Source organism: Doryrhamphus excisus, chromosome 17, assembly GCF_030265055.1.
Source record: "Doryrhamphus excisus isolate RoL2022-K1 chromosome 17, RoL_Dexc_1.0, whole genome shotgun sequence".
In the NCBI taxonomy this organism is placed as follows: Eukaryota; Metazoa; Chordata; class Actinopteri; order Syngnathiformes; family Syngnathidae; genus Doryrhamphus; species Doryrhamphus excisus.
This window is the reverse complement of record NC_080482.1, coordinates 14,734,098-14,750,826: the sequence shown is the minus strand read 5'-3', so window position 1 is coordinate 14,750,826 and position 16,729 is coordinate 14,734,098. Positions and strand designations below refer to the sequence as shown.

The window sequence follows — 16,729 nt, the reverse complement described above, 5'->3', positions numbered from 1 at the left end:
GCACTGAAAAAGTTTGTATATTTTTCTGTTTTTAATAAATGCATATTTTTTTTGGAAAACCTGATGCGGCCCAGCCTTGCCCAGACCCTAGCTCCAGTGGCCCCCAGGTAAATTGAGTTTGAGCCCCCTGCTGTAAACGATTCAATAAATTGCATACATTGCATGAACATAATTTAACTGTCATACAATAAGAAGATCCCTTGCAACTGAAGGTGTCCATATCATTTGCATGCGTCCAACCTCATAGGGGTGTGGGGGTATGCTGGAGCCTATGCAGAAGGTTACGTCTACTTCATACGTCTCTACCTATGAAGCTTGTTTTCGACTCACTGCTTCTACCAAGCCATAGTCATGGAATAATCATATAAACATAAACAGTCATTAATATCTGATGTGGTTTGCCTGCCATTACCTAATCCGGTCTTCCTCAGAGCACTGAGGACACACGTTGTCACAGTAATGGTAGCAGAATGGGTCCCCATCGGGGACGCTCCACGTCCCCGCCCAGTTGGTCACATTGACCGCTTTGTGTCCTTCCCGGGTGGTCATCTCGTCCTCCTTGTCACCGTTGTAGTTGCCACAGAGCCCGGCCACGTTACCGTAGTAACTGCTGCTGAGGGAAACCATCACCAGCGTGGACCAATCAAATGTGACGGTGATTCCCAAATCACTTTGGAGTATGCCTCTCATTCCTTGCCATGTGATGAAAAGGCTGCCACCTTCAAGGGAGGCTGGGAGACCAGTCTTGATACCATCAATCTGGAGCGGGAAAAAGAAGAACAAGTGGTTAGGAGTTTTTTGTTCATCCGTGCATTTTCTACTGGTCCTCATTGTGGCTGGGCATGCCCAGAACACTTCACCAGAAAGGCATCCAGTACGGATTTGGGAGTGGAGACACTTTTAGTGCAGCAGGAACTTTGGTTGTGTGTGGGGGTGCGTCAGGCTACAGATGACGTGTGATGCGTGTGCCCTCTGCAACAACGTCTGACTACGTGAGCAAGCACGTGGTGGTTGCACGTCAGTGTCTGCACTTCCACAGTTTGGCTGTCCAATGACTGCTTGCGTGGATCGTGACGAGAAAGTATATGTGCCGTGCTCGAAACTTATTTTGTGCACACCGATTTCAATTTTAGCAGTGGTGCCAACGTGACGGACGAGTGCCAGCATTTTGTCACCCCTCCGGGGGCACAAAAGAAGGCGTGCTGCATCTGCGGTTCAGAAGGCAGAGGACCCAGCAGAGGCGGGCAAACCTGCTTTTCATTCAGATTTTCAGTTAATAATGTGAGAGGACAATAAATAAATTGTGAAATACAAAAGGTCATTTCATTCAGTTTGTTCATGTTCTGGTAAAACAAGCATATTGGCTTTGTTTGGTTTGAAATAAGATATGAAAATAAATGTTACAGAAATTAGTAGCTCAAGAAAAAAATGACTTTTCTATCTCATAATATCGACTTTTTATGTCAATTATGAATTTTTATTTAATCATTTTGACTTTTTATCTCATAATTGCGACATTTTACCTAATTACTGGGGCTTTCTGATCTCATAATATTGTTGTTTTATCTCATAATTAGGAGTTTTTAACTCATAATTTCAACTTGAATTTCGACTAGCTGACAATTTGGACTTTTTTTCTCATAACTTTGGCTTTGAAATCTCATAATTAGGACATTTTAGCTCATAATTTTTATGTTTTATCATTAGGAGTTTCCTATCTGGTAACTTTAACTTCAACTTCAACATTAATATAATAATAATAATATTAATATAATAATTCTGACTTTTTATCTTGTAATTTCAATTTCTTCTCACTTTCCTACCTCATAATTTTGACTTTTTATCTCATGATTATGATATTTTTCTTCATCCATGGTGGAAACGGGCTTCCATAGAAGACCTTTTAGCACAAGCAACCTCTTTGGAAACTGTGGCCCAGGACTAAATGCTCTACAGTCCTGCCCCATTGCTGGGACCCCAATGGACCTACAGTATATGTTGTGTTCAGAAAAGTACAACCTACCAGTACAAAGCCCCTCTCATCCTTTGGAATGGATATCGTGTGGCCCATCATCTCCACGGTGGCTGAACGCACAAAAGAGCCTTCAGAGTTCCCGCGAAGCTCATTTTTGGTTGTCACGGTTACCGCAGGCAGGGAGGGATCAACACCTGGTAAGGTCGAAAAAGGTTATTAACATCTGGTTATATGGTATACTCCTCCACCTGGGGCAGGACCTCATTCCCAACCTGGAGGGAGCACTCCACCCTTTTCCGACTGAGAACCATGGCCTCTGATTTTGCTTCACACTCCGATGCAAACCGTCCCAGTAAACGCTGAAGGTCACAGCCCGAAGAGGCCATAAGAACCACATCATCTGCAAATAGCAGAGATGAGATTCTAAGGCCCCCGAACCGGACTCCCTCAACACCTTGGCTGCGCCTAGAAATTCTGTCCATGAAAATTGTAAATAGAATCGGGTACAAAGGGGAGCCTTGGCGGAGGTCATCGTTCACCAGAAACAGCCTCGACTTACTACTGGCAATGCCAACCAGACTCCTGCCCCGTTTGTACGAAGACTGGATGGCACTTAGTAGCGCGCCACCAATCCCGTACTCCCGGAGCACCCCCCAAGGGACACAGTCGAATGCCTTTTCCAAGTCCACAAAGCACATGTAGACCGGTTGGGCAAACTCCCATGCACCCTCAAGCACCCTCATGAGGGTGTAGAGCTGGTCCAGTGTTCCACGACCAGGATGAAAACTGCATTGGACCTCTTGTAGCAAAGGTTCGACCAACGGTCGTACGTTTCTCTCCAGCACCCTGGAATAGACTTTCCCAGGGAGGCTGAGGAGTGTGATCCCTCTATAGTTGGAACACATCCTAGGGTCACCCTTCTTAAAGAGGGGGACCACCACGTCGGTCTGCCAGTCCAAAGGCACTGTACCAGACTTCCACGCAATGTTGAAGAGACGTGCCAGCCAAGACAGTCCCTAAACATCTACAACCTTGAGGAATTCCTCAAGACGCTCTACCACTTCACACAAACAGTACACATCTTTGGAGGGCGGCACGGCGGTCGAGTGGTTAGCGCGCAGACCTCACACCTAGGAGACCAGGGTTCTCCATGTGTATGCGTGGGTTTTCTCCGGGTACTCCGGTTTCCTCCCACATTCCAAAAACATGCTAGGTTAATTGGCTACTCCAAGTTCTGTTCTGTTAGTTCTGTTTGCCATTCTTTGAGCTCGGAGACCTTCAGGATCATTTTTGTGGAACTTTGCAAAGAAATTGGGAATTAAGAGACAAAATCGTTTTGGGCTGAAGTGGTTAGCATGCAGGCCTCACAGCTCAGAGACCTGAGTTCAATTCCACCCTCAGCCATCTCTGTGTGGAGTTTGCATGTTCTCCCCGTGCATGCGTGGGTTTTCTCCGGGTACTCCAGTTTCCTCCCACATTCCAAAAACATGCTAGGTTAATTTGGCGACTCCAAATTGTCCATGGGTATGAATGAGAGTGTGAATGGTTGTTTGTCTATATGTGCCCTGTGATTGGCTGGCCACCAGTCCAGGGTGTATGCCTCCTTCCTCCAGACAGAATCATGTTATTGTGTACTAGGCAGATCAGGCTATAGTGAAACACATACACAAAAAACCGTTCCAAAAACTTCCAATGTACGCTCTCATTGGGATACTGACTGGTGGAATAGCACCAATAGTATCTTTCAGCACAAAACATGTTCTCCCTGTTCAGCTGCTAAATTCAAAATAATCCTCAAGTAAAAAAATGCTCAGAACAATCTCCGTAGCGATGTTGTCGGGTCTAAGTTGGGAGTTGCTAGCATATTGACAACCTTCAACCTTTGTATAATACTGTATACAGGTCAGTAGTAGCTAGCTCGTATTAACTCCTTTTCTCACTTCTTAATGCACAGAAAAGAGTAAGAAATATTTGATTATGTTTTCATTCATTCACTTTCTACCGCTTTTTCCTCACAAGGGTCGCGGGGGTGCTGGAGCCTATCCCAGCTGTCTTTGGGCGAGAGGCGGGGTACACCCTGGACTGGTGGCCAGCCAATCACAGGGCACATATAGACAAACAACCATTCACACTCACATTCATACCTATGGACAATTTGGAGTGGCTAATTAACCTAGCATGTTTTTGGAATGTGGGAGGAAACCGGAGTACCCGGAGAAAACCCACGCATGCACGGGGAGAACATGCAAACTCCACACAGAGATGGCCGAGGGTGGAATTGAACCCTAGTCTCCTAGCTGTGAGGTCTGCGCGCTAACCACTTGTCCGCCGTGCCGCCCTGTGATGATGTTTGTATACCTCAAATCTTCAATCTTGGCATACAAAGCGTTGAGTGGATGACAAACCTGTTGTGTTGAGGAGAAGGTAGGTACAGGTTCCTTGAAAAGAATAACTCCAGCCGTCAAACGTGGTGTAATGTGGGTCCCCAAAGGCCCAGCATAAAACGCTGGTATCGGGCACACACACTCCTTGGCCTTCTGATACTTCACAGTGCTCCTTTGTCCTGCACACAATGTCCGCACAAGGATCTGGAAGAAGCAAAGATTAACACAATTGGAGTCATGTAGTATCCATCAATCCTTCACCACTTTCAGCTTGTTATTTAAAATGTCACTCAATCACTGGTTTTCAAAAATGTATTATACTGTGTCATGGTTAAATACACTATTATTACAACAAAAATATGCATATTTAAGCAAAATGATTTTTTGCCTAAATAAAACATTTTCAATCATAAAAGTGACTAAATGAAGTGAAATACAAATATAATCATAATATGTAGTATTCTACACTAACAGAAGTGAATGTCAGTAATGTTGTGTGAGACACACAAGCACCAGACTTGATCACCTGAACAACAACAGGCTTTTAATGATTGATGATCTTAATGATTAATGATCTTATTTTCTCTTTTTATGGGTAATAGGAGTGTAAACATGACTATAGGGGTGTTATTTCATGTCTAGAGGGCTCTAATAATGGTAAAAGTAATGGTAATGGTTTTATTTCATTTGAACATGCATCAGATTACAATTGAATGCATCCCATAATCAGTTCCCAGTTCCACATGTCCAAAAGGAGTAGGAAGAAGCAAAGCTTATTAAATCCTACCCCTCCATCTGGTACTTTTACAATCACTAACTGTTACATTTGTTCACTTCCTGCTTTCCATAATACAGTTTAAGAGTTTTTTTTTTTAAATAATGTACCTCATACCGAAGTGGTGTACATCCCGACTAATTACTAAACAACCCTTTTTCCTGATGAAAGACAAGAGTCTAATTTTTCTTTTTGGTAGGTTCCATGTTGATGTAGCCCTAGACAAAGTGTGTGAGTTAGAACTCATCGCTTGTCCCTTGTGTTGTTGTATTCAGAATGTCATTGTTTGTGGAGTTTTGTCACTGATAACAGTGCTGTGTTAATCCAGGCTAAATTGGGATTCGAACAGGTGTACAGAGTTTGTCTTACCTGGGGATACTTACCAGGGAAGTCACCTGCAGGAATGTTTGGGGAGGAGCCGCTATGAGTCTCTGGGTTTTATAAGTTTGGTGACGTCATTAGTGACATCAGACCATAGCATGTACTGAGGATGGGGGGAGGGGGTTGTAAGGTTGGACGGGTATTTAATCCTGGGTTCGGGTAAGGAAATATGTGTATGGGTTCATGTTTTATGGAGATTAGTAGTAGCAGTGGGGTCGCATCAGATGATGGTGTTGAAATCCAGTTTTAAGAGTTTCATGATTAGATGTGTTTTGTAGACTCACCCATGGACGAAAGTGGGACATTCTGGGCAGATTGGGAGCCCGAGAAGAGGAGCAGCTGGGGATGTATGTGGAGGGTGGCTGCTTTTTTTTTTTTTTCTCCCTTCGTCTTCTTCTTGTTTTGGGAAGTGAAGTCATTCTTTTTTTTTTTAAATTTATTATTTTTTTATTTTTAGTGTTATCCATAGGTTTCTCTGCCAAGCTAAATAAATGTGCCTCGACTGGGCGAACTGCAAGTCTGCCTCCTGAATTGTTTTGGCCTTCGGACACCGCATTACAACAAGTAGGAAGAAGCAAAGCTTATTAAATCCTACCCCTCCATCTGGTACTTTTACAATCACTAACTGTTACATTTGTTCACTTCCTGCTTTCCATAATACAGTTTAAGGTTTTTTTTGTTTTTTTTTAATAATGTACCTCATACCGAAGTAGGTGATATGAGCATCCAATGCCATAATGTGTACCATAGTGCGTGTCAATATAGTGATATATATAGCACATCATGACTGGTTCAAGACTCTTCATCCTTGTATTTAGCAAACATCAACTGCTTGTATTGTTTCTTGAATTGGCTCATCGTTGTGCATTGTTTGAGGTCCTTACTCAATCCATTCCATAGTTTGATTCCACATACTGAAATGCTATGGCTAGCATAACGTAGTCCTAGCATAGAAGTGTTTCAAATGTACTTCTTCCCTGAGATCATATTTCTCCTCTCTTGTAGAGAAGTATTGGATGACATTTTTAGCTAATTGGTTGTTTTTAGCCTTATGCATTATTTTAGCTGTTTGAAGAATAACAGTGTATTTAGTATTTAGAAGGTGGCAAACAGGTTTTTATGCTCTACCTACAAAAATTTGTTATGTCAAAAATCAGTTATGACAATTGGGTCTGGAACCAATTAACCGGCATTAACAGTGGATTATGTACCACAGCTGTTTGTGTCATCAAACATCTCTCAATAAATCCCAATTAGTTCAGATGCAGCAGTTGGAGATTTTTGAAAATAGCAAAGAAATAATGACTTTCAGATATTTCAGGCCATCCTCGGGTTCACGCCGCTGCAGGTTTTGAGGCTCAATAAAGTTTTTGTGTGTTTGATGGAGTTTTTTTCCCCTCATACAAGTGAGCTCAGGGGAAGTTATGGCATGATGCACGGCTAGGATCATTTTCTACACCTAAGGTAGAAACTACACGTAAAGTCCTAACCTGTGGGGAAGCAGCCCATAACGCCGTCCTTGATGGTGCACTCCTGCTGGTCCTGGCAACTTGCGGGTTTGCAGGTGAAGCGTCCATATTGGCAGACGCAGTGCTCAGAACAGTCCTCCATTAAGATTGATGTGTTTAACTGCAAAGAGTTTGATTCTGGTTAATGACCACTAATGCAAAGAATACACATAATTAAAATACTGCTACTACTAAAAGTCCTAAGAAATGATAAGAAAAGTTAATTTGCATGTATAAAATGTAATCCTTGGGAAAAGAGGGTAAAACTCTGGGAGGTGAAATGTGACAGTCACCTTGTAATAATGTCCGTCCACTGCGCAGCCACATTTCTCCACAGGAACACAGCGCTCCCCATCCGACACCAGCCCATCGTCACACTGACATCCCTCCTGGCACGCCGGGCAGGGATCGGACCTCTCCAGAGAGACACACGTGGACGAGCAGGAGGAGGAGCATAACTCGTAGTGACTTCCGGCTGGACATGTTAGTGCTGCAAAGAAATATGATAATCCATGTGATTCAATCTCCATGAATACAAACAGTACACATCACTGCACGTAAAGTAGACCCCTGTAGACCCCCCGTATTGTGGCTTTTACTATCTTATCACATTCAAGTAGAGAAGGAAGAAATTGAATACAAATGGCAAAGAGAAACATTTAAGTCTTTACAGGAAAAGTGGGAATTTTGGGGATGAGGAAAATTGCTAGCCTGAACGTTATGTTGGGAGTGCTTTATATAGTTTGAGAAAACTGGACATAGTAAGAATTCTCAACATCTTTTTGTTCAGTAAAAACATGGAATTTTGGGAAAAGTGTGAATTTTGGTGTTGTGGAAAAATGTTAGTCCCAATGTTGTGAATTAGCTGAATGTTGCAATGGTTTGAAATGCTTGATAAATGTAGAAAAAAGTGTGATTTAAATGTAAAAAATACAGTCCATACATTTTTATTAGGGATTTTGCTTTGGAAAATGTGGAATTGTAGGAAAAGTGGGAATTTATTAATTTTTTGAATTGTTACCCTTAAGGGCGGCACGGCGGACTAGTGGTTAGCGCGCAGACCTCACAGCTAGGAGACCAGGGTTCAATTCCACCCTCGGCCATCTCTGTGTGGAGTTTGCATGTTCTCCCCGTGCATGCGTGGGTTTTCTCCGGGTACTCCGGTTTCCTCCCACATTCCAAAAACATGCTAGGTTAATTAGCGACTCCAAATTGTCCATAGGTATGAATGTGAGTGTGAATGGTTGTTTGTCTATATGTGCCCTGTGATTGGCTGGCGACCAGTCCAGGGTGTACCCCGCCTCTCGCCCGAAGACAGCTGGGATAGGCTCCAGCACCCCCCGCGACCCTCATGAGGAAAAAGCGGTAGAAAATGAATGAATGTTACCCTTAATGTTTTGATGTTGGAATGGTCGGAATTATTTGAGATGTGCATTTATTTTCATTGAGAATTGTGTTGTGGACTATGTGGAATTACGGGAAAAGTGGGAATTTCTGTGAAAAAAACTGTGAAAAATTGTTACCCTGAATGCTTTGCTAGTTGGATGCTTGATGGAAAAAAGATGATCAGTGTAGTATAAAGACATAAACATGTAAAACGTGCGGTGTTACATGTATGATATAATTATAAATGATTACCTATTTATAGTGAATGAGGTGTTTTCTGAAGAAAAACCTACTTTGAGAGAATTTTTTTTAAATTAGTTTTGACCAAAAATCTGCAAATTTGCGGGGCTCCACTGCACAAGTTTTTCCATTCTTCATTTTTGGTGGTGTTGTCACGCAAAGTGAGGCAAAGCAAAAAGTATAAAGAATAGAAGAAGCGTAAAAGAATAGACGAGTCTTACGACAGAAGCCATCGCTCCTCCATTTGCTTATCTTGGCACCAGCAAGTTGACAGGCACTGACATAATTCTGAATGTGACCACAGAGAAGGCTTTGGTCTTTTCCAGCGGTGGACATCTCCCTTGAAATAAGCAGAGGTGAATATTATAGTATTCAGGATGGCATATTGTTACTACATGGAAAAGAAATAGTCCAATAAGAGTACACACAGATAACTTTTCCACATTGGAACTGCAATGTTTCTCCATGGAATTTCATGTGGATGTTATTGTTAGTAGAAATGCATGGTATTTTTTTTTTCAAACCGATACCAGGTACTTTCTGCTTTTCAAGACCGATATGGTACTGCTAGCTTTTTAATACAGTGGTACCTTGGTTAAAATCCAATCCGGTTAATGCGATTTTTTAGTTAGCAACCGAAATTTTGCCTTGGCTTGTGTTCGCCCACCTATGTAGCATCAAAAAGACCGGGTACTCCGGTTTCCTCTCGCATTCCAAAAACATGCTAGGTTAATTGGCGACTCCAAATTGTCCATAGGTATGAATGTGAGTGTGAATGACAGCAGTGAAAAGTTTGAAGGAATAAGTATGAATTTAACCAAATCAGAGGCGGTTTTTTAGGCTCAAGTTGAGGGAAGGGAGAAGTGCTGGAGAGGAGAGGATTTAGGAAAAATGGCAAAATGCTAAAGGTGCACCACTTTGGTCCACTGGGTTGAAAAAAAAAATGTATAAAAATTGGTAACACCGCGTAACACCGCGTAGCATCGCGTAGCATCGCGTAACATCGCGTAACATCGCGTAACATCGCGTAACATCGCGTAACATCGCGTAACATCGCGTAACATCGCGTAACATCGCGTAACATCGCGTAACATCGTGTAACATCGCGTAACATGCTATCACCTCGAAAGACAGTTCTATAGTGATGAAAATGGTTAAAATTCCAACATGCTAACAGTTAGCAACATGGAAGGAGAACGTTTGATAAGACTCAGAAACAAAATACAAAGCAGACCTGACACAATCATCGAAGTGGGGTGTTGGGCACACGGTGGCGTGGCATCCTGCAAACGGCCCCTGCGGATCTTTGATGATGTCACAAGTCTTTTCAGCTTCTGTGGTCTTTTGTCCATCCGGGTCAGGGCAGGATGTTTCTCCGCACCCTGTCTTACAGTTGACGTCATCCTTGTCCACGACCAAAGCTGAGATGTCTGCAGGTTTCCCTCCCTCTGAGAGTGGGTCATCTGAAGGCACATCGTTGTAGTTTCCACAGAGACCACGTGCTAAACCTCGATAGGTGGATGGGATTTGTAAGCGGATGCCCGCCATGCAGTCATAGATCAGCTTTAGATGGAAGTCTGTTTCGATGATGATGTTGATGCCATTCTGATACGCTTGCACTTGTCCGTCCGCCATTGATGCAGGAAGGGAGACCTTGATGTCATCGACCTGACTCACAAGGCAAATGTGTGAACACTGCATCTGGCTTACAAATCAAATGTTATTAATGCTAATAACATGCTATCAGTTAGCATTGGCAAGATAGCGCTATACATTGAATGTGCTATGGCGGTTCCATTGTGATTTTACACTGACCATGGATAAAATACTAATACTAATAATACTAATACTGCATGCTACCACCTGCCATGTAATTTTAAACTTCATATGCTGAGAGGAATACAGGATACAATCCCTACATGCTAAGAGCATACTACCACATATATAAATAAAGCTACTTAGCGAATAGCACAAAGTACTAAAAGTGCTAAAGCTGTTCTGATGTGATTTTACATTATGCCATGTATTTTTAAACCATTTAAAATGCTGAGATTGAATACAATGCTATCATGCAAACAGTTAGGCAAGATAGCACTGAACCGTAGCTTAACTACCATAGCACTGAATGCATACCAATGAATAAAATGCTAACATAAGAATTTGCGTGATACCTAGCACCTTAGTAGCACTCAGTACCAAAAATGCGTTATGTATAGTGATATATAGTGATTTTACATAATGCCATTTAAATAAAATGCTAACAGTTACTATGCTACCAGCTAGAGAAATGGCACTATCAAACAGTATCAAAGTATCAAACATGCTACAGCAGTTCTATTGTAATTTTACATAATTCCATTTAAATAAAATGCTAACAGTTACTATGCTACCAGCTAGAGAAATGGCACTATCAAACAGAATCAAAGTATCAAACATGCTACAGCAGTTCTATTGTAATTTTACATAATGCTATTTAAATAAAATGCTAACAGTTACTATGCTACCAGCTAGAGAAATGGCACTATCAAACAGTATTAAAGTATCAAAGTATCAAACATGCTACAGCAGTTCTATTGTAATTTTACATGATGCCATTTAAATAAAATGCTAACAGTTAGTATGCTACAAGCTAGAGAAATGGCACTATCAAACAGTATCAAAGTATCAAACATGCTACAGTTCTATTGTAATTTTACATGATGCCATTTAAATAAAATGCTAACAGTTAGTATGCTACAAGCTAGAGAAATGGCACTATCAAACAGTATCAAAGTATCAAACATGCTACAGTTCTATTGTAATTTTACATAATGCCATTTAAATAAAATGCTAACAGTTACTATGCTACCAGCTAGAGAAATGGCACTATCAAACAGTATCAAAGTATCAAACATGCTACAGCAGTTCTATTGTAATTTTACATAATTCCATTTAAATAAAATGCTAACAGTTACTATGCTACCAGCTAGAGAAATGGCACTATCAAACAGTATCAAAGTATCAAACATGCGACAGCAGTTCTATTGTAATTTTACATGATGCCATTTAAATAAAATGCTAACAGTTAGTATGCTACAAGCTAGAGAAATGGCACTATCAAACAGTATCAAAGTATCAAACATGCTACAGCAGTTCTATTGTAATTTTACACAATGCCATTTAAATAAAATGCTAACAGTTACTATGCTACCAGCTAGAGAAATGGCACTATCAAACAGTATCAAAGTATCAAATATGCTACGGCAGTTCTATTGTAATTTTAAATGATGTTATGTCTTTTTCCACCATTTCAAATACAAACATGCTAACAGTTAGCATGTTACTACCTGGAAAGACAGTGCTAAGTACTGAAAATGCTATGGTAGTTCTACATTGATTTGACATCAGGTCATGTTGGTTTACACCATCTCAAATGCTGAAAGAGCATTTAGCATTAGCATTAGCATTGGCTATGGCTATGGCAGGTTATATTGATTTTCCATCATGCCATCCAAATCTAATGCCAAAAATGGATAAAATGGTAAGAGTTAGCATCCTACCAGCTAACTTTGACAGCCCTAGTTTATAATATTGTAAATGCCAAAAATTGATAAAATGCAAATGATTAGCATACTTTCACACGGAAGTACCAAAAGCAGAAAGATAACACAAAGTACTAAAACTGCTACAGTTGTTTTACATCATTCCGTGTCATTTTACACCATTATAAACGCTGAATATATATATATATATATATATATATATATATATATAATACACTTTCTGGAAAGTGCAAAGTAGTGAAAGTGCTATGGTAGTTCTACAGTGATTTGACATCAGGTCATGTTGGTTTAAACCATTTCAAATGCTGAAAAATGATGAAATGATGACATGCCAACAGTTAGCCTGCTACCACCTACAAGCTAAGCTAAGCTAAGCTAAGCTAGGCTAAGCATTGAAAGTGCTATGGCAGGACTGAGATTTTAGACTGACAATGCTATATAAAATGCTATCAAAAAGCATGCTACCACCTAGAAAAGTGCTCTAGCAGTTTTATAATAATTTCACGTCATGCTGTTGTAGGTTTATACCATTTCATTCATTCATTCATTTTCTACCGCTTTTACTCACAAGGGTCGCGGGGGTGCTGGAGCCTATCCTAGCTGTCTTTGGGCGAGAGGCGGTGTACACCCTGGACTGGTGGCCAGCCAATCACAGGGCACATATAGACAAACAACCATTCACACTCACATTCATATCTATGGACAATTTGGAGTGGCTAATTAACCTAGCATGTTTTGGGAATGTGGGAGGAAACCGGAGAAAACCCACGCATGCACGGGGAGAACATGCAAACTCCACACAGAAATGGCCGAGGGTGGGATTAAACCCTGGTCTCCTAGCTGTGAGGTCTGCGCGCTAACCACTCAACCGCCGTGCCGCCTTTTATACCATTTCAAACGGCCAAAATAGATTGAATGCTACGATGCTATAGCACTGCTCCTTAATCATACCTTGATCTCCCACGCTGCCCCAGCCTCCATGGTGAGCTCCATGCCATACACTCGGAGCTCCACACTCCGAGAGACGTTTCCATCTTTTTGGGTTTGCTGCTGAAGCAACACGGAATAATCTGCCAGATCTTCTCCTTCCTCCACTTCCGACATTTGGAACAAGCAATTCCCCAGGAGAGGATAAGCCTGAAAAAACCCCATAACCCACTAATTGGCTTTGTCACATAAACCTAGCATGTTTTGTTAGAGTACCTGTCCGTCAAAGGATCGGACTGTTGAGAGTCCGTAGACAGAGCAGGAAGCAAAGCTTTTAGGAGCGCATGAGGCCGCCCCATCTGACAGGACGCACTCCTCGTTGTGCGAACAGTGGAACCGAGGGCTGCACTGGACTTGTCCGCTGTCGCCACACACACAGCGACTGTCACATGACCTTCCAGGATGGAACACCTGAGAGAGGAAGAGAGTGAGCGGCGACACACAAGCAACGCGTCCCGGTTGGTCTACCTGTGAGTGCTGGTAATACTGTCCCTCGTACTGACAGCCGCACTCTGACAGTGGAACACACGTGTCGTGGCTCAGCATGAAGCCGTCGTCACACACACAGCCCTCCGTGCAGGGGGCGCTGTCATCACAGCCCTCGGGGGGGCCCAGACCGCTGCAGGTGGGCTGGCAGGGCGGGGCGCACACCTCATAGTGACTGTTTGCACCACACGATGGTGCTGGTGGAGAAGCAGTGGAAAGGTTATTGTTCAACTTTACAATGATAGAAATACATATTATCTTCTTTTTAATTCAAGTTATTCATTTAAATACTTTATGTAAATTATGTTGTATTACATTTTATTTTGTAGTTCATTCATTCATTCATTCATTTTCTACCGCTTATCCTCACAAGAGTTGCGGGGGTTGCTGGAGCCTATCCCAGCTCTCTTTGGGCGAGAGGCAGGGTACACCCTGGACTGGTGGCCAGCCAATCACAGGGCACATATAGACAAACAACCATTCACACTCATATTCATACCTATGGACAATTAATGTGGGAGGAAAACCGGAGTACCCGGAGAAAACCCACGCATGCACGGGGAGAACATGCAAACTCCACACAGAGATGGCCGAGGGTGGAATTGAACCCTGGTCTGTGAGCTGTGAGGTCTGCGCACTAACCACTCGACCGCCGTGCAGCAAATGTATATATTATACAAATTAAAACAAAATGTTTAATGTCTAGGGCGGCACGTTAGTCGAGTGGTTAGCGCGCAGACCTCACAGACAGGGTTCAATTTCTCCGGGTACTCCGGTTTCCTCCCACATTCCAAAAACATGCTAGGTTAATTAGTGACTCCAAATTGTCCATAGGTATGAATGTGAGTGTGAATGGTTGTTTGTCTATATGTGCCCTGTGATTGGCTGGCGACAGCTGGGATAGGCTCCAGCACCCCCGCGACCCTCGTGAGGAAAAAGCGGTAGAAAATGAATGAATGTTTAATGTCTACAACAAAATAAATATAAATATCATTTTTATTTAGTCTAATTTCTCTGACACGATTTATTTGTATGTAGATAATATATTTTTAATTCATAATTGTTTAAAATGCTTCAAATGATTTAGTTTTAAATACGTCATAATTTAATTCCCTTGGTAACGGACGCGCGTCGTATTTCTTAAATGGGTCTTACGACAAAGCTCTTGTGTTCTCCAGGTCTCCACAGTGGCTCCTGCCTCCTGGCAAGCGGTGCTGAAGGCTGAAAGGCTGTTACACAGGGCGGAGGCGTGGCCTTGGTACATGCACAAATCAAACACGCAGTCTGTCAGGAAACCAGCGTGGTCCAGTTTGCTGTGACAGCCGCTGTGTGGACAAATAAATACATTGGAGAGTTAAAAACACACCACTTCAAAATGAGCAGTGCATTAACTAAAAGGAAACTTAGCGTCCATAACACAAGGATGCTAACATAAGAGGGGTATAAAATGACGCTGGCACCTGAAAGGACCTGATTCGTCAGCAATGATGCCACAGTAGCTCCCCTGCTGGTAACGCAGGAGTAGTGCAGGGTCACACTCGGGACATTTACCACCAGGGCAGTCACTGGTGCAGCCGGGGTCTCCTCCTGCCTGCAGAAATTCACACAACACAAAGAAAACTCACAATGTGGAAAGGGAGAGTCGATAATAGAGAATAGAGAATAGCGTCGGGCCATTGTGAAAAATGAAAAGATGCAACTTTGCCACTTTGACAGTTTGTAAAGCAACACATGTAGATATGCAAATAAGTTTTTTACAAAAAACTTCTGCATCTCAGCTTTGTCATATACAGTAGATGAAAAGCCTATGATTAGTATCAACTTCACTCTTAGCTCTTTTGCCAACCCCGTCTTTGCAGGGTTTTTAAAATGTTCCAATTATTTAAACTTTCTTGTTAAAGGGGACCTAACAGCAACAGCAGAACAGCAGAAAAGACACGCACCAGCAAATACAAATAGACGGTGTGGACATTGAAAGGGTGAAGGAAAATACATTTCTGGGGATCACAGTAGATGAAAATATGAGCTGGAAACCTCATATTACAAATATACAACATAAGGTGGCCAGAAATATTTCAGTATTGAACAAAGCAAAATTTGTTCTCAATCAGAAATCACTCCACACTCTTTATTGATCTCTGGTTCTACCATATCTTACTTATTGTGTGGAAATATGGGATAATAACTATAAAAGCAATCTTCACTCGCTAAATGTACTGCAAAAAAGGTCAGTAAGGATAATTCATAATGCCGCCTACAGAGAACATACTAACTCCTTATTTCTAAAATCACAAATACTTCAACTTGCTGATATAGTTCATCTTCAAACAGCTAAAATAATGCATAAGGCTAAAAATAACCAATTAGCTAAAAATGTCATCCAATACTTCTCTACAAGAGAGGAGAAATATGATCTCAGGGACGAAGTACATGCTAGGACTACGTTAAAAAGCCATAGCAGTTCAGTATGTGGAATCAAACTTGTGTCATTGTATGGTCATATCACTTTGTACTTCAGTACAAGGTGCATTATTAAAAAAAATGTATTATGGAAAGCAGGAAGTGAACAAATGTAACAGTTAGTGATTGTAAAAGTACCAGATAGAGGGGTAGGATTTAATAAGCTTTGCTTCTTCCTACTCCTTTTGGACATATGGAACTGTGAACTGATTATGGGATGCACTCAATTGTAATCTGATGCATGTTCAAATGAAATAAAACCATTACCATTACCATTACCTATTATGCAAATTTTTCAACCCATTGTATTTTGTGGACTCCTATAGAGCAGGTATATACAATAACCAGCACAGAAATCTTTGTCTTTTGTTGGTTGGTAACAAGGAACTCCAACCATGTGTGCCTTATGGTGGTATCTTTACAAATTGTAATCAAATGTAGCTTTCCCTTATACACGAAAAAACACTTTCTGGGAGACATTGCGAACAATGTTAAGAGAGAAGCAGAGAGCATATCTGGCCTACAGCGCATGCCCATATAAGGAAGCCTGCCCATATGTGACATCACAAACCACCAGTGTTAGAACGCCCTCTGAAAGCGAGCGT

General features: G+C 41.7%; 1 protein-coding gene across 1 annotated transcript in view; it reads right to left on the bottom strand.

The window, feature by feature from the left end:
* Positions 1–16,729, bottom strand: part of LOC131105180 (IgGFc-binding protein-like) — a 61,783-nt gene that overhangs the window by 18,709 nt on the left and 26,345 nt on the right. The window contains exons 17-28 of the mRNA XM_058053045.1: positions 15,125–15,255; positions 14,820–14,989; positions 13,647–13,861; positions 13,395–13,589; positions 13,143–13,328; positions 9,884–10,317; positions 8,871–8,989; positions 7,317–7,513; positions 7,006–7,144; positions 4,381–4,563; positions 2,024–2,169; positions 413–759 (exon numbers count right to left, since the gene is read on the bottom strand). Coding sequence (XP_057909028.1) covers positions 413–759; positions 2,024–2,169; positions 4,381–4,563; positions 7,006–7,144; positions 7,317–7,513; positions 8,871–8,989; positions 9,884–10,317; positions 13,143–13,328; positions 13,395–13,589; positions 13,647–13,861; positions 14,820–14,989; positions 15,125–15,255 — 2,462 coding nt within the window. The remainder of the gene's footprint in view (positions 1–412; positions 760–2,023; positions 2,170–4,380; positions 4,564–7,005; positions 7,145–7,316; positions 7,514–8,870; positions 8,990–9,883; positions 10,318–13,142; positions 13,329–13,394; positions 13,590–13,646; positions 13,862–14,819; positions 14,990–15,124; positions 15,256–16,729) is intronic.